The sequence below is a fragment of the Zingiber officinale genome, chromosome 9A, assembly GCF_018446385.1.
Source record: "Zingiber officinale cultivar Zhangliang chromosome 9A, Zo_v1.1, whole genome shotgun sequence".
NCBI lineage: Eukaryota > Viridiplantae > Streptophyta > Magnoliopsida > Zingiberales > Zingiberaceae > Zingiber > Zingiber officinale.
Window position 1 is genome coordinate 15,338,880 of NC_056002.1, and position 17,328 is coordinate 15,356,207.

The 17,328-nt window shown below is 41.2% G+C and overlaps 2 protein-coding genes and 1 pseudogene across 4 annotated transcripts; all 3 read left to right on the forward strand.

Moving 5' to 3' along the window:
- The first annotated feature begins 5,271 nt into the window (after nucleotides 1-5,271).
- LOC122020328 lies at nucleotides 5,272-7,026 on the forward strand (annotated as a pseudogene).
- On the forward strand, nucleotides 6,901-7,344 carry LOC122019053 (L-type lectin-domain containing receptor kinase IX.1-like). Its single transcript, XM_042576562.1, has one exon. It carries the CDS (start codon nucleotides 6,901-6,903, stop codon nucleotides 7,342-7,344), a length of 444 nt encoding a protein of 147 aa, XP_042432496.1.
- Nucleotides 7,345-7,500: 156 nt separating this feature from the next.
- LOC122020327 (DNA polymerase eta-like) lies at nucleotides 7,501-17,126 on the forward strand. Of its 3 annotated transcripts, none has more exons than XM_042578211.1 (14): nucleotides 7,501-7,694; nucleotides 8,908-9,028; nucleotides 9,096-9,207; nucleotides 9,330-9,497; nucleotides 9,910-10,074; nucleotides 10,298-10,401; nucleotides 10,576-10,695; nucleotides 11,214-11,337; nucleotides 12,312-12,425; nucleotides 12,545-12,736; nucleotides 15,583-15,688; nucleotides 15,768-15,922; nucleotides 16,375-16,486; nucleotides 16,595-17,126. In XM_042578211.1, the coding sequence occupies exons 1-14, from the start codon at nucleotides 7,619-7,621 to the stop codon at nucleotides 16,828-16,830; spliced, it is 1,905 nt and encodes a 634-aa protein (XP_042434145.1). In that variant the 5' UTR covers nucleotides 7,501-7,618; the 3' UTR covers nucleotides 16,831-17,126. The 3 variants fall into 3 exon arrangements, with proteins under 3 accessions (XP_042434145.1, XP_042434147.1, XP_042434146.1); XM_042578212.1 differs by having other exon boundaries at nucleotides 7,550-7,694; nucleotides 8,961-9,028; XM_042578213.1 differs by lacking the exon at nucleotides 16,595-17,126 and having other exon boundaries at nucleotides 16,310-16,443.
- Nucleotides 17,127-17,328: the final 202 nt, after the last annotated feature.

The window sequence follows — 17,328 nt, forward strand, 5'->3', positions numbered from 1 at the left end:
ATATATTCAGCCGAGCGGACTAGTTACGCAAAATACTTCATAAAAAACCCCTTTCGAACACAAGGAAGGTAGGATGAGAAGCGAATAACGAGGAGAAGCAAAGGAGCATGAACGGTAGTTGGTGAGCCGAGCGGACAACACTCATATTGATTTGCAAAGGAAAAAGAAAGTAAAAGGATAGCATTAAAGAAATTAAGGCCGAGCGGCCGAATTACAAAAATGGATAAGTTTTTGGCCGAGCGGCCGAGTTACATAAAAACTTCCTATTCAAGGAAATCATAAATGTCCTGGGGGATATTGCCGAGAATCACCGCTTGGTCTTGGGTCGGGATGAGGACGGAGTCAGCCAGATGACCCTTGGACTTCAAATAAGTGGTGGTGGCAGTCATGGCAAGCTCGAAGGCGGTGTACATCCGTTCGCAGACTTTATCCGAGAATACTTCCGAACGGATGTAATTCAGCCTCAGGGCTGCGACTCGGCCAGACTCAACCTCTTGATATTCTTTAAAGGCCGCTTGGGAGGTTGCGAGGGATTCCTGCAAAGTCTTCAATTCTTCTTTATATTTAATCACCTCGGCCGAGCGGCTCGCCTTCTCTCCGTCGAGCTGCTCCATTAGCTCCTTAACTTTTTGCTCCAGGCCCCGAGCCTCGACATTCTTCTTCTCCAGGTCGGAGATGGTCGTCTTCTTCCGCTCGGTCGCCAGGCTTATTTTTCGGTCAAGTGATTTGACCTGTCGATCGAGCTCGGATAAAGTATACGCCTGATCGGTCGTTTTCTTTTGCTCCGTCGCCAGCAAAGCTTGGGTCTTTTTGAGCTCTTTCTGCAGCTCGGCATATGATGGACCTTGTGAGCCGGAAGGGCCGCCCGGAGCCTTCAGCCTCTTTAATTCTTCGTCCACCATGGCCAGACGGTTGCAGATGGCGATCTCCTCCACCCATCTCTGGCATAAGCAAGAATTGTTAATGACCGATCGGAAAGAATGCATAAAAAACTTCGGAAGAAAAAGCACTTACACCAGTGGCCTGCTGCATGTGGCTATTGGCCAGATTGTTGAGCGGAATCATTGTGACACGCGCCCAAGCGTCGGCCCACATCTCGGCTAAGGGCCCCTTCATTGTTATCATGTGCTCGGGCAATAATTCCTCGGTGGGGAGATGCAAAGAAACCCGGATGGTACGGCGCCGACCGGGGGTCGTCTGGGCGGAAGCCGGGGAAGGATCGGAGGCCGGCGCCGAAAATTGGGACAAAATCGCTGAACGTTGGACTTGGCGGAGAGCGGGTGGAAGGGCGCTGATCGGAACGGCCTCGAGGGGGTCCGCAGACGCGTCTAGTTGGGAGGGCGTCAGATCGGACGAGATCGCCTCCACCAGCGCTTTGCCGCGAGAATCGGCGGTGGCCCGCTCGGATGGATGGACCGCAGATGTAGCCGAGCGGAGTGGTGTCTCCGTGCGGCGCCTCTTTTGTCGGAGGGGGCGCTCTTCCTCCTGAGCCGAGCCTTCCTCCCGGACGGAAGGCTCTCGACTAGCAGTTGCGCCAGCCGCTGGCTCCCAGAGAGAAGCCTGAGCGGCCGACTCCCCAGCATTTGTATCGCTCTCTCCTTCGTTAGAGTTGACCGGCTGAATGCCAAGCGTCTCCATTTCTTTGGCTGCCGCGACCTCGAACGCCGCCGCCTTCCTTTTCAAAATGTCGGTCATCACAAACTCCATGACGATGTTCGTTGCAAAGGAAAAAGGAAAAAATTAGTTAGCAATCAAAGCGAATGTACAAGTAAAATTCTTACCGAAGCTGCTCGGGAGAGGGGTCCTGATCGGACTCAGGCCGAATATATACATCACCCATTCAGGTAGGAACTTATTGATGTCAAACCTCAAACCGGCTAGCATGTTGGCGGCATGAAGATAGTCCGGTCGGGTTTTGAACCTTTTGAGCTCTGGTGAGGTTGGTGGTCCGATCTGCCACTACGTCCAGAAGGGGGCCCACTCGGGCATATGAAGGTAGAAGTAGAATTCTTTCCAATGCTTATTGGAAGAGGGCAGCTTATTGAAGAAAACTAAACCGGGCCGAGCTTGGAACATGTAAGTGCCCAGCTTGGACTGTTTAGGGTAATAAAAATAATAGAAAACCTCTGGTCGGAGGGGGATATTGTGGATTTTGAACAAGACGACGACGCCGCATAAAAGGCGGAAAGTGTTGGGGACTAGGCTTCCGAGCGGAATGCCGAAAAAATTGTAAACTTCAGAGATGAAGGGATGAATGGGAAATCGCAGATCGGCTGTGAACTAGTCGCGGAAAACACAAAAAGCTCCGCGCGGTGGTTTGTGTGGCCCAGCGGAGGGAGAGGGTAAGATAATTTCGAAGTCAGATGGGATGTCAAAATTATTCATCAGAATATCGGCGTCGCGCCGATCGAAGCGTGACTCCATGGTAGTATATCATGGGCCGAGGGTTTAGTCTTGAGGCTGAGAGGAACTAGCCATGGGTCGAGCGGATGAAACCAAGAAAGGCGAAAAAAGGCAGAGGATAGAAGAAAGAAGATGGCAAACGAAACAGTGCCCCGAGGACCAAAACTCGGGAAAAGAAGGGCAAAGAAAACACAAGAACCAGAGATAGAACAGAAAAAGAGCCTTATAGAGAAGAAGGAGGATCGACGAAGAACGCGGGATCACTGGAAAAAGAGAACCGAAGCTGCCGGAGCACTGAAACGCCGAAGCTTCTGGGCACGCGAGAGCAGAAATGCGACGAAGGCGGAGAAAGCGAAGGCTTTATAAGGTTGAGCCCGAGCGGTCTCCACCGTTGGATTCAGGTCGCGAGAATCGGAGCACGCATCGCGTCATCCATTTCAAACCGCCTCGATCTCATCACCCGAGGCGCCGCCGCCGTACGATGACGGCAGCAATGCCACATGGCATTCCACCACAGGAGAGCATTTAATGAGGGCCTTAACTAGGCGCAGAGCGCATGCTCGCCCTTAATGACGGAGATTGACGTAAATACCGAGGAGATCCGAGGGAAGGTGGCGTTGACTGAGGCCGTATCAACCTCCACACGGGCCGAGCGGGGGATGGTTTCTTGGAGACGCCGCTCGGCGTAACTGGTGGTCTAGTCAGTCGGACTAATCGCCTCCTTCGACTAGACTTGAAGAGGAGGCAAGTGATCCGGCAGTGAGGATGGGGGACCCCCCCTTTAAGCAGAGTCAACGCCACGTGGAGGTTGAAAGGTAAAAGGTCAACCAGAGGTTTGGCCGAGCGGATAAAGATTCGGGCGACCGGCCGAATGTTCCGAACGGAAGCAAAGACACCCCGACGGGGAGTCGGGGTTCCGACGCTCATGTTGAACAGGGTCGTATGGCCGACCGGGTAGCCCGCTCGGCCAAAGGAATAAAGCAGCAATACTGTGAACAGTCTCCACCGAGCGCACGACCGGGAGTCGATCCGGTCAGACCAAAGGTACATACCGAGCGGCCGGACGCTCGGCGCAGGAACAAAAAAGACAAGGATTAAGGGACATCGGGAAACATCTTCTGATAGCAGGCATGTTCGACGACTAGGCCATACGCGGAATCGTACGATGGAAGGTTCTGTTGTCCCATCAAAGAGGTGCTCAGACTGTAGCAGTATGGGGTCAGGCAAGCTCCTCTGATAAGCCCATATCGAGGTATGGTAAGAGGACACGTATTCACCTCGGTATGTGTGCATAAGCCTCTTCACCGCTCTATATAAGAGCCCCCAGGTTTCACCGGAGGTACACATTCTCTCGCATTCAAAGCCACTTCTGCATTTCCTCTTGCCTGACTTGAGCGTCGGAGGGTCGTCGCCGGGAACCCCTTCCCGGCCCGACTTCCTTGCAGGTTCGCCGGAGATCCGTGCGGCCGACCGAAGACCCACGTCATCAGTTCAGAGAGAGTCACGTGCCCAGCGTCCGTTGATTCAGAGTTCGGACATGATCACTATCCATTCTTTAAATTTTTAGAAATAATACTTTTATAAATTTAGGGAATGAATTTCATTCCCTAAATATTATAGAGAAAAGAAAAAAAAAAAGGAAAGTGATTTTTATTTTAGTCACCCTATCTAAAATGGATTTTATTATCTAAATTATATATTTTTCATAAAGAAATTGTTATGGGTACTCTAAAATAAATCTGAATTTATTTAGTAGTTCTTATCCTAAATTTTAAATTTTGGATATGGGCTATTCTGGTAAATTAAATATATTTTATATTTTTTTTCACAGCTCATTGCAGGGTTAATTGTTAATTGTTAATTGTTAATTAAAATTGGCCGTCTTGCACAAGCCGCCTGCCGCTGTTCCCCTTAGCATTTAAAATCTTCAACGAGGATAAAAACAAAGGTCGTTTGTCTTTCTATGTTTTAAAAATTGTAATTTAGACCTTTTCTTCATTGTTTGATACGATGGAATATTACAATAATCACCGGTCAATGTCTTTTAATGATCAAAAAAATATAAGCAATGTTTTTAAATATTAAATTCATTTAAGTGGGGATTGAATATTTGATTGATTTTATGCTTAATAGTTTAAATTGGCCGTCCGAGATTACTTATAATTGTGAATTACCCTCTTATTTTATTGATTTTAATCTGTTTAGGCATCCAATGGGAGCTTCATTCCAAAGTGGCATACTGGAAGGAACTCCCTCAATTTACACAAGGGAGCTGCTCCTTCATTTTTTTTTTTTTAATTTTTTTTATTAAAATAATTTTTTTAGTTTTTGTTTATGGGGATTTAAATTTTATAAAAAATTAATTATATATAATGTAAAATATATATAAAAGATGAGAAATATATATAATAAAAAATATGAGACTTAAAATATTTATTGAGAATTTTTTTTAATAGTAAATTGGTGTGAAATTTTTTATTTTGATGGGCACTCATATAGTATTGAAGTAGCTCGAGAGAGTCATCTAAACTTGAATCTAGATCTATATTAAAAATAAGATAAAAAAGATAATTCGATGCACGAAAGTTCTCGTCATATGGGGTTCTAAAAAAGGATTCATTATACATAATCTTATTCTATTTTTTTTGTAAAAGATTATTTTCAGGATTCGAATCCGTGATCTTTTGATCACATAATAATAATTTTATCATTACGTAAAACTTCCCTTCTATATTAAAAATAGTATAAAAATTTAAAAAATATTTTAAATTATTTAAATCGTCATAGGGTGTGAATCATAGTTGTACAAAAAAAAAAAAAATCCCCAAAAAAGCGGATAGTGGAGATTCCCTTACACACGGATCAATTCTTCTAGCTAGATGAACACGCTTTGCCGTTTTTATGCATCATCCAATTCCTCTCTTTTGATCACAACTACTTCTTCCTCCTCCTCTGTAATCTTAATGATTTGCAATGATGCGTAGATCGAGCACTTTGATGATCTCCATTGTTGTAATTTGTTTATTAGCCGCTGTTCCTTCGTCAAGCTCTCTGTTCTTCAACTTCTCCAACTTCTATAACGTCGGCAATGGATCCGATATCCTCGTCCAAGGCGACGCCCTAAACAGCAACAACTTTATCGAGCTCACCAAGAACACCGGCAGTGAGCTAAACACCGACAGCGTGGGGAGAGCGAGCTACTACAAGGAGCTCCTCCTCTTATGGGACGCGCAAACCGGCCAACTCACGGATTTTACCACCCGCTTCGTCTTCAGCATCGCCGAGCTGATCAACCCAGCTATCAGGGAACCCGGCGACGGCCTAGCTTTCTTCCTGTCGGCGCCGCCGTACTTGGTCCCTGTCGATTCGAACGGCAGGGGCCTCGGCCTCTTCAGCAACGTTGTTCCCCCTCCTCCTCCTCCACACTCCACGGTGGGGGTGGAGTTCGATACTTTTCAGAACAAGGAGTACGGCGATCCACCTTACAGACATGTCGGGATCGACGTCAACTCGTTGAACTCGACCAAGACAGCGGCGTGGAGCAACGATTCCGTTGCCGATATGGTCGCGTGGGTCATTTACAATGGCACCAGCCATAATTTAAGTGTGTTCCTCTCGTCCGAGGATGATCGAGAGCTCAGTGATGCTGTTTTGGTACTCAGCGATACCATCGACTTGAGAAAAGTCCTGCCGGAAGAAGTAGTCATTGGCTTCTCGGCGGCAACCGGTGGTTCGGGAGTTGAAACGCACACTATTCATTCATGGTCGTTCGATTCGACTTTGCAGCCAAGAAAGAAGGGCAAGACTTCGTTGCTCACCTGTTTCGTCGTTGGCGGAGCAGTACTAGTCTTCTTGGTGGCAGCTTCGGGCGCGCTATGGTTCTTTAAACGTAGGCAGAGGACGAACGGAAAAGATGAAGAAGATGACTGGATCTTCGATGAAGCAATGGATGATGAGTTCGAAAGAGAGAGAGGACCGAAGAGATTCGCATACCCGGAACTCGTCCGCGCCACCAGAGACTTCTCCGACGAAGGGAAGCTCGGCGAAGGAGGCTTCGGGTCGGTCTACAGGGGAGTGTTGAAAGATCCCAAGCTCGAGGTTGCCATCAAAAAGGTCTCCAAGGGCTCGAAACAGGGGAGGAAGGAGTACATGTCGGAGGTCAAGATCATAAGCCGGCTTCGCCACCGCAACCTGGTGCAGCTCGTAGGCTGGTGCCACGACCGCCAAGAACTCCTCCTGGTCTACGAGCTGGTGCCCAACGGCAGCCTCGATTCCTACCTCCATGGCGGCGCCGCGAAGACGTTGGACTGGGGAGTGCGGCACAGGGTCGCGCTGGGCTTGGCGTCGGCTCTGTTCTATCTCCACGAGGAGTGGGAGCAGTGCGTGGTGCACCGAGACGTCAAGCCGAGCAACGTCATGTTGGACTCGACGTTCAGTGCCAAACTTGGGGACTTCGGGCTCGCCAGGCTCCTTGACCACCACGGCGGTCCGCAAACGATGACGGTGTTGGCCGGCACGATAGGCTACATGGCGCCGGAGTACTTCTACACCGGCAAGGCAAGTAAGGAATCCGATGTCTACAGCTTCGGGATCGTGGCGTTGGAGATAGCATGCGGTAGAAGACCATTAATGGTGGAGGAGAGCGGCACGGTCGAACTGGCTCGATGTGTGTGGGAGCTCTACGGGAGGAAGATGATTCTCGAGGCGGCGGATGAGAATCTAAAGGGCGAATTTGATCAAAAACAAATGGAGTGCTTGATGGTCGTGGGGTTATGGTGTGCTCATCCTGATCCAAAGCTACGGCCGTCGATGAAACAGGCCATTAACGTGCTCAACTTTGATTCTCCTTGGCCGGAGCTCCCTCCGGCGATGCCGGTGCCTACTTACGGCCCGGCTCCGTTATCTGAGTTGACTACTACGAGGCAGGAGCACGAGTTCTGAGTCAACTGGAACATCCTCTGGTTCTGTTTCTGCTTCGGGGGATTTGTGAATTGTGACATGATAGGTGTTTGACTTTTTTTGGGGAAAAATTATTGTAGGCGTAAATAGTAAATTTGCAAACTTTAAGGTGATTTTAAAAAGGAATAAAACTATGTGGGGGTAAAACTGAATTCTCTCTTGGGGTTTAGGGAGGGAAAGGTTGGAGGATTGCAGGAAGGGGAAGATGAGGATGCCATTGCCACTCGATGCGTGATCGATCTAGGGAGAAGCAAGGATGCCAATCGCGCGTCCGGAGCCCCAGAACGCGCGCGTGATCGCTCACGTCGACATGGACTGCTTCTACGTCCAAGGTCTCTCATCGTCTCCTACTCTTTGAAAAGCCCTAACCTGATGCAAAAGGCTCCAATTTTCTTGCCCTCTTTGAAATCTTCCGTCTTATCTCGGAATAAGAGTTATACTTTCACACGACGTCAATCGACCATACGCGCTCACAGTTTTGTGGGGGAAAAAAACAGTTTTTAATGGGAGATATGAGAATGGATTTCTGCTTTCTATTTTTTCAACTGTGAATTCTGGATTTACTATCCGAAACGAAGTTTGTGTCTTTGCTCATCCTGTGTATGTTACTCCGCTAACCTGATAGATTCCTACCAAGTGAAGATAATTTGTAGTATGATAACAATGTGAATTGTTGGCTATAGCTCTAGTTAACAATCTCAATTTACATAATAAGAAAAATGATTGCCAGAATGCTAAGCTTGGCGTGTGTTATTCATTCATTCATTTATTATTATTATTATTATTGTTTTATGTTTTTAACTAATTATCTTTTGTTTAAGCAAATTTTCCTAGTGATTGCGTCAGTATGCTTTATCTCTGTTTCAGTTTTATCTCCATATAAATTCCTAACGGATCCTCTGTTACTAAATTTCTGTAGTAGCTATACCTTTCTATATATCCATAATTAATTATCTTGCATAAAACGAGGATTTCTATTAGGGGTTGTAAGTAAACCAAGTGGCAAACAACCACCTCGGTGCCTGGCTCAAGAAACATTTTTTTTTTCTTCATTTAGGATGACACAATTTAACTTGAACACCTTTTTACCGTTGAATTTATTAACCAAACATGAAATAATTAAGTACAACTTTTTTAAGTCCATGAAGAATCATCAACACTGAACAAAGCATGTTAAGAAGTTGCCAAACATTCTCTGTGAACAAATGAAATGTATATTTACGGTTTTCTTGTTAAGCAATATTGATTTTTACACATTACACATATCATCTGTTATATATATATATATATATACCCCCTCTAAAAGTAAATATTTTTCCAGTTTGAATTGAGCATTTAGCATTAATACATATCAATCAAACACAAACTATTTTATGCAAACTTTTAAACATAATTTTACTTTTTTGTATTTGATTCTATAAATTCATGAAAAAAGTGACATTTTACTTGAAAATGTGTTTACACAAACATATAATGAAGGTTTTATTTATTTATTTGCCAAATAATGAAACATAAAAAAAAATTGAACACATTTTGCTGTTGTAGTGGAACAACGAAAAAATCCTGAATTGAAGGGTTTGCCTGCTGCTGTAGTACAGTATAACTCATGGAAAGGTGGTGCCCTGATCGCAGTTGGTTATGAAGCTCGAAGATTTGGTGTGAAGCGGTTAGTTTACTTTCTTTTCTAATTTATTCTCTATTTACTTAGAAGTTCTAAATATCACTGGTCTCAGTTCTATGCGTGGAGATGAGGCCAAAATGGTATGCCCAAATATCCAATTAATTCAAGTTCCTGTTGCACGTGGTAAAGCTGATTTAAATCTGTACAGAGATGCTGGCTCTGAGGTTTGTTCACCACATGATAGACTTAATCTTGTTATATGTAGTATTGATAAATGAGTAAAAAAATCCTGCACTTCTTTTGCGGTTAACCAAAGTTGATGTTGGAGGGGATTCTGAACCTGTAGGTTGTTTCCATACTTTCGACCAAAGGGCGATGTGAGCGAGCATCAATTGATGAAGTTTATCTGGATCTTACTGATGCTGCTGAAACGATGCTATCAGAAACACCACCGGAGATGCTAGACACAATTAATGAAGAGACTCTGAGGTCACACGTATTAGGTTTTAATGTTGTAAGATACTACATACTAGTGTACCTTTTTTCCCCCTCTATTTTTATCATAGATTCTGGGGTTACCAATTTTATTCTATGATATTTGAGATAAAAATTAGTTTCTTAAAGTACAGATGTAACATGCCGACCAATTCATATGCATCCAATATCACTTCTGTGCAAAACAAGAATATTTGAGTGCCCCTTAGTCCTCAGCACATATTGCTGACTTTTTATCAAAGACATGACTCATGTGTTCATATTGTGCTTGCGTGTGTCCTTATGTAGCAGTCCCTGATTTTTGTCTGTACTATACTTAGGTTAACATTTTTTATTACGATTTGGTAGGACAAAAAAAACATATTTTATTTTTCTACTTTTTAAAACGATCATCTGTCCTGAAAGTGATATAGATCTTTTGTGTTGTTCAGGACGGTGATGAAAGGGAAAAGAATGTCAAAGAGTGGCTCTGTCGAAGTGAAGCTGACCGTCAGGACAAACTTTTAGCTTGTGGTTGTATTATTGTGGCACAACTTCGTACTGAAGTTTTGAAGGAAACAACATTCACATGTTCTGCTGGCATTGCACACAACAAGGTGGTCATAGGAGAATAGAATGAGATCCGGGTGTTCTTTATCTGCACTTTCGTATCTCTACCCAACATAATTTCTGGCATAAAATCACTTGTTGATATATTCCTTTGAAGCCTCCAGTTTGGATGTAACATCAAGTTACATCTTGGGGCTTTCAACTCAAGTTAGAAGCATAATAACCATTATATTTTCTAACTTATGAACTTATGGGCAATCCTTATTGCAGATGTTAGCAAAACTTGCTAGTCCTATGCATAAGCCTGCACAACAGACTGTTGTACCATCCTCTTCAGTTAAGGATCTACTAGCATCCTTGCCGGTGAAGAAAATGTAATGATCTTATGTATAAGTAGTTATGATCTCACTTTCGAAACTTCTTTCCGATGTTAGTGTTCTCATATTCAGATTTTCAGATTCTCTGACAACTTCTGCTTTGTTATTGTTGTAGCAGTTGCTGTTGTTTCTTGTTCAGTAATGCTTCACTGAAATGATACTATATCTCAGGAAACAACTTGGTGGAAAGCTTGGAAGCTCCCTACAAATAGATCTTGGAGTGAAGACTGTTGGTGATTTGCTACAGTTTAGTCAGGAGAAGTTGCAAGAGCACTATGGTATTAATACAGGGTACAATAGCAACCACTATTCACTTTTAATTTATTGTAACCATGGTTTTAACTTTTAAATACTGTCATGTATCACCTGAAACTGAGTGGCCAAGATGCAGAGTACCTCGAGCAGGCCTTCTTTGGTTCCTGAACACTGACAAAACTGCAAGCTTTGTTTAGCTAACCAGCCATACTCGACACCATAACTATATGTCAGACCTTGATTCTAACATGATGGCTACTTCTGGCTTTTATGTTCCGTTCCATTTGGAAGAATGGACACACTGCATTCCTGCATGTCTGGGTATCCTGATTTGCGAAAATTCTAAGCCATTCTTCAACTGCTGTTCACTTTCCTACTGATATTTCCAACTATTTACATAACTACGTCCCTTACTTTCGTATCTTGGCCATCATGCTATTTATCCCTCTCTTACTTTCATACTTTGGTCATCATACTATTTATCATCTTTTCCAAAATTATGTTTGCATAATCTAGCAAACTTCTTTCTAACTACCATGTCCTTTAAATCACAGCACATGGTTGTGGAACATCTCGAGAGGTATTAGTGGAGATGCTGTTGAGGACCGCCTTCTGCCTAAAAGCCATGGTTGCGGAAAGACATTTCCAGGTCCACAAGCATTGAAGACTATTGCTTCTGTATGTATCTTCTTGGATCTTTTGAAATGCCATTTGTTAACTGTATGTATTCAATCCACTAGAAGTTTGACTTAGTTTGTTGTATAGTGCCATAATCCATATGTTTCAAGTTTCGACTATCCAGGGCCCCTTCCTGATTGAAACAATATGGCTGTAGGATATTTTTTCAGTTTATGATTTCCTAGTCTACCAGGGATGAGAAGAAATTTTTACTCATTGAGGTAGGATTTGTTGCAAGTCATTCTCCATTTACATGCTTACTTAAGAATGTTATTTGAATTTATCACAAGGTTTTACATCTCTCCATACATGGGAATATATCGATCCAGTACTCCTTTCAACACATGCAAAGACATGTTTCATTTTTTAATCATAAATATGCTAATTTTGATTCATATTCAAATTTATGATCATGGATTCAAGGTCTCATTTTACGATCTTAGAATTTTGCCAGACCTTGTCTGATATGTATCTTATGTCTACTACTCCCGAAGCTATGACTAATACCAAATAGTTGGGATCCATGATATCTCTTACTTGCATTTAATTGTAGTTTTGCAATTATGCGTTTTTATATATGTTTGTGATGCTGTGCTACCCAGTTTTGTCCTTAATGAATAGTGAGTATCAAGTTTCACTTTCTTCACTGTGAATTGTTTGTCAGCAAGCCTCATAAGGATGGCCTTTTGGAACGAGCACATCCTTCTTGTTTCTTCCATTTTTTCAATCTTCTTTTAGTTTTTTTCAACCTGTCTTATTATAACATAACAAACTATTGTCTTAATTTATTCAAGCAATCTCTATATCATTCTACTTGCATCTATAAATAATGGTGTAATATGAATCTGATTTACCACACTTCCTTGTCTGGTTTGCTATTTAACATTTTATTTTGGTTGCAGTGCTTGATATTCCAGATAGGTTTTAGCTGTTTCTAACTTCCCCTTTCTTTTTTCAATCTTGAACCGACTTAGGTTGAGAACTGGGTCAATCAATTGTGTGAAGAACTAAATGAGCGTATACAGTGTGACTTGGATCAGAACAAACGTGTTGCACATACATTGACCTTACATGCCAGAGCATTTAAGGTACATTATTGAATCATTTACTTGATTGTCCTTGTACATTGTATTTTGCACAATAAGCATCTATACTTGCTTCTCTGAAAACAGTTCTCTAGATATGCTATATGTTGTATGCTTCATAGGAAAATGACATGGAACCCCAAAGGAAATTTCCTTCAAAATCTTGTCCCTTGCGTTATGGAACTTCAAAACTCAAAGAAGATGCTATGCGATTATTTGATTCTGGTCTTCGTGATTTTTTGGGTTCCCAACACATTGGATGGGGAGTAACGTCGCTTTCTATTGCAGCAAGCAAAATAACTGATGTGCCGCAAGTAAGATGTCAGCTTCTATATGCATTTCATGTAGAACTGCTGAACTGGTGCAGTTGATTCTCATATGAACACATTTTCATTCATTTTTCTTCATTTTCACTTCAGATTTCCCTTCTTTTGTTAACAGATCTAGGTTTGATGATGGGTTTTGAAATGCGTTATCTCTAGTTGAATTTTTATTTATTTATTACAATCTTAGGTTAGGTTGAGGAAACTGATTAAATTTTGGATCCAAATTATATTCAACATAAAACCTATGAATATTATCCATTAATTGTTTGGATTTTATCTGCTATAAGGTAATATGTTTTTCTTGTTTGCACACAAAAAAGGAATAATATGTTGATGACTATTCTCGATATTTTGTTAAGGAAATTAGTAATGTCGAAGTAGATCTGAAACAAATGGAAACTGAAAAGATGAGATAAAAAGTATATCTCTTTATTGAAAAGTGAGACATATTTATATACGATCTAATTTTAGAAAATTATAATTAGGCTAATTGACAAATTAACCTAATTAACATATATCTATTAACTAATTTGTATCAATACTATAGTAACTAATATATACAGTTATGGTAACTAAATTATATATATATATATATATATATATATATATATATATATATAATGCTCCCCCTCAAGTTGGAGCATAAATATTAATCATACCCAACTTGTTATAAAAATAATCAACTTGAACCCCATTTAAAGCTTTTGTGAATATGTCCCCAAGTTGTTTTCCAGTCTTCACATATCCGGTAGAAATCAAGTTTTGTTGAATTTTCTCACGAACAAAATGACAATCAATTTCAATGTACCTGGTTCGCTCATGAAACACAGGATTCGATACAATATGAAGAGCAGCTTGGTTATCATACCACAATTTAGCTAGCACTGAAATTTTAAGTCCTACTTCAATCAAGAGTTGATATATCCGTATTATCTTGCACACAGACTGTGCCATGACCCTATATTCTGACTCTGCAATGGATCGTGACACAACGTTTTGCTTTTTACTTCTCCATGAGACTAAGTTTCCCCCGACAAAGTTACAATAACCTGAAATAAACCATTTTAGAACCTGCCCCATCTACATTTGAAAAACATAATATGAGTGTGCTCATGATATTTATATACGATACCCTGTCCGAGTGCTCCCTTCAAATTACATAAAATTTCCTCTAATGCTATCAATGATGAACGGTTGGAGATGACATAAACTGACTAACAACACTGACTCAATATGTAATATCTGGACGAGTCACGGTAAGGTAATTTATCTGCCCAACCAACCTTCGATATTTCTGAGGATGCTCAAATAGTTTTCCATCTCCTTTGAGACACATGTTCTGAGTCATTGGAGTACTACAAGGGTTTGCCCCTAATTTTCCTGTTTCAGTTAGTAAGTCAAGGATGTATTTTCTCTGAGATAGAAATATACCTTTTTTACTCCTTATAACTTCAACACCCAAGAAATACTTTAGCACCCCCAAGTCTTTCGTATGAAATTGAGTATGAATAAAAGATTGAAGAGATAAGATTCCCGTAGTATCATTTCAGTGATAACAATATCATTTACATATACAACTAATAGAATGATACCAGCTCTTGGCTGCTTGTAGAACATAGAATGATCAGACTTGCTTTTCATCATACCAAATTTTTCAATAATTTGGCTAAATTTTCCAAACCAAGCACGAGGAATATGTTTCAAACCATACAAAGATTTTCGAAGACAACAAACTCGCCCTGACTCCTCCTGAGCAACAAAACCAGGAGATTGCTCCATATACACATTCTCCTGAAGATCACCATGACGAAAAACATTCTTAATATCAAGTTGATGCAGCCATTGCAATAAACAATCGAACATATGTTAACTTTGCAATAGGAGAAAAAGTGTCAGAATAGTCCACTCCATAAATCTAAGCATAGCCTTTATCGACAAGACGTGCTTTTAATCTAGCAACTGACCCATTCGGATTTACTTTAACTGTGAATACCCATTTGTATCCAATAGCCCATTTCTCTAAAGGTAGATCAACCAAGTCCCAAGTGCTATTATCATCTAAAGCGTTCATCTCCTCTATCATTGCTTCTTTCCAACTAGGATTAGATATGACCTTATGCACATTCTTAGGAATAGAGACAGAATCAAGTGAAGCTATAAAAGAACAAGAGGAAGATGACAAGCCGTTATAAGAAACAAAAGAAGTGATAGGATAAGTACACTGTTGTTTACCTTTGCATAATGCAATAGGAAGATCATCGTTCGGGACTAGATCTGATGACGAGGTCGTAGGTGTAGGACATAAATCTAGAGGGTGACGCCTGGAGTAGACTTGAATAATAGAAGGCTTGACGGGAGCCGATTCCGGGACAGGTGTGGAGGGTGTGATAGAATACACCAACAAATCCTCCTCCTTTTGATGAGTCAGAATCGGTGAGGATGGAAAATAAGGTGTGTCTTCCATGAAGGTAACATCAATTGAGGTAAGATATTTGTTAATACTGAGACAATAACACCTATAATATATATACATATAATAGAAACCAATCCATATGATCAGCTCAAGTCAAAGTAGAAATATTTTACTACTCAACTCAACTAGAAAAAAGCTTTTTTTTTTTTTTGCTTATATAGGGAATTTTTTAATCATAAACCATGTGTACTAGTTCACCCCTCCACCTTTGTTTGGGGTTAGGATCGACATTCACAATGTTTCGTGTCACTAGTGCAGCTTCAAAGATGAAGTCTAACAGTGCATACTAGATTTAGGTGATCATAACTTGTAGTAACGGACATGCATAGTAGGATTCAGAAAGCTTCTTCATGTTTCTTAGGGAACAAGGTCAATTCTGAAGTTTCTCCAAGGCAAAGATTGCTCCTCCATGATATCAGATGATCCTAATGGGTCTCCTAAACAAGATCTTGTCTTGTCTTCTGCAGGTCATGTTCAATCTTTAATGTCATACTCTTCTCTTGCTTTTCTTCTCGCCATCATGCTCATGATGTGTGGTGTGTACAGATGCGGATCTACAACGCGAAGATTTTGAAATGGTGAACCATGACGTTAGACCAAGGGACCTTGCTTCTGAAGCTACTAGAAGTGATATCAACAACAAACTTCTAGATCAGACACAAAAGAGAACCATTACAGCTGTCAGAAAGATAAAAGATGTGGTATATCTACTGTCAGTCATTCATGTTTCTCATCACTCTTCTTAAGTGGATGATTTCTTCAAATAGACTCCTCCTAACTGTGTGGCATGACTTAGAAAGAACTTAGTATTCTCACCTAGAAATTTGGTATCCTACTGGCTCAAGTATACCACATCATAAAACTTTGCAGCATGAGTTAGGAAGAAAAAAGTATTCTCACCTTGAAATTTAGTAGCCTACTCACTTGGCATATACAATTACAGTGGTCAGAAAGATAAAGATGAGATGTGTTTGCTGTCATACCCATTTGTGTTTATCAGCATTGTTCTTAAACGAATGATTTCTTCAAGGAGACACTTATACCATTACTCTGTGTGATTGCATAGGAGTCTTGACACTTTTTTGCAGGTTGCATTGTTCTTATGAGTTTTGCCTGACAATTTGATTCCTCAACCTGCCTGTTGGATTGCCAGGGAAAATCCTCTATCTTAAAGTTCTTCCAAGGCAGTAATTCCTCTTTTCCTACGACCAGCCAAGCCGATGAAACATCCAATCATGATACAGCATTGTCGCCATCATGTTCTGGTAAGGCGACAGTTTCTAAACTGATACTGTTTTTCTGATTATTGCATCATTTTGAATGCTTTTACTTTTGTAAGTCCTATAAACACTTATAGTCCGAGCAAATGACAGAGAAAGGAGCATCCACAGAGGTTAGCATGAACAAAGATGATCGGCACAGCCAGATTCAGAATGGTTATGATTCATGGGGTTTTAATGTGGAAGATATCGATCCGTCTGTCTTAGACGAGTTACCTATTGAGATCCAGAGAGAAGTCAGAGAATGGATTCGGCCACTGAAGCGTACAAATACATCTAGAAAGGGTTCTAGCATTGTTCACTATTTTTCTCCAGTAAAAAAGGAATAAACATGTTTTGAGTATTCAGAAATCAGAACTGAAAATCAGCCAAAGTGCTTGCTGAAGTTATTTGAATATAAACCGAAACTGCTTCCTGGCGACTATGTGAGGAATGCCTTGGGATAAGAGTTAGGGTTTGAAGATCAACACCATGCCTAGGAAGTATCTTGGAACGAATATAATGTAGAATTTTACAACCTTTAAATTGTAGATAACACTTTCAAGTTAGATCGAGCTTGTATCCTTGCATTGTTGTCATGGTTGTACAATTGCTTGCACTTATATTTAGTGTTCATTTTTCGAAATTGTTTCTCCCTCGAGGTTTTCGATATTGTGTATGATTCCACGGGCAATTCATTAAAGTATACAAGATCTTGCAAAAGCAATCAATTTGTAGAAATAAATATTCAATTTCTCATGAATTTGATGAGTTGGTTATGACTTTGGTTGGTTGCAAACTGGATTTGCCTAGGGCCATCCACAATTCCACATGATAAGCAGGAATAC

What these genes read in the sequence shown, in the direction of transcription:
- LOC122019053 (XM_042576562.1), top strand. Translation starts at nt 6,901, where the DNA reads ATGACGGTGTTGGCCGGCACGATAGGCTACATGGCGCCGGAGTACTTC.
- LOC122020327 (XM_042578211.1), top strand. Translation starts at nt 7,619, where the DNA reads ATGCCAATCGCGCGTCCGGAGCCCCAGAACGCGCGCGTGATCGCTCAC. An exon ending in CATTGAAGACTATTGCTTCT is followed by an intron (nt 11,338 to 12,311) that starts GTATGTATCTTC and finishes GAACCGACTTAG; the next exon opens with GTTGAGAACTGGGTCAATCA. An exon ending in TCAGAAAGATAAAAGATGTG is followed by an intron (nt 15,923 to 16,374) that starts GTATATCTACTG and finishes TTGGATTGCCAG; the next exon opens with GGAAAATCCTCTATCTTAAA.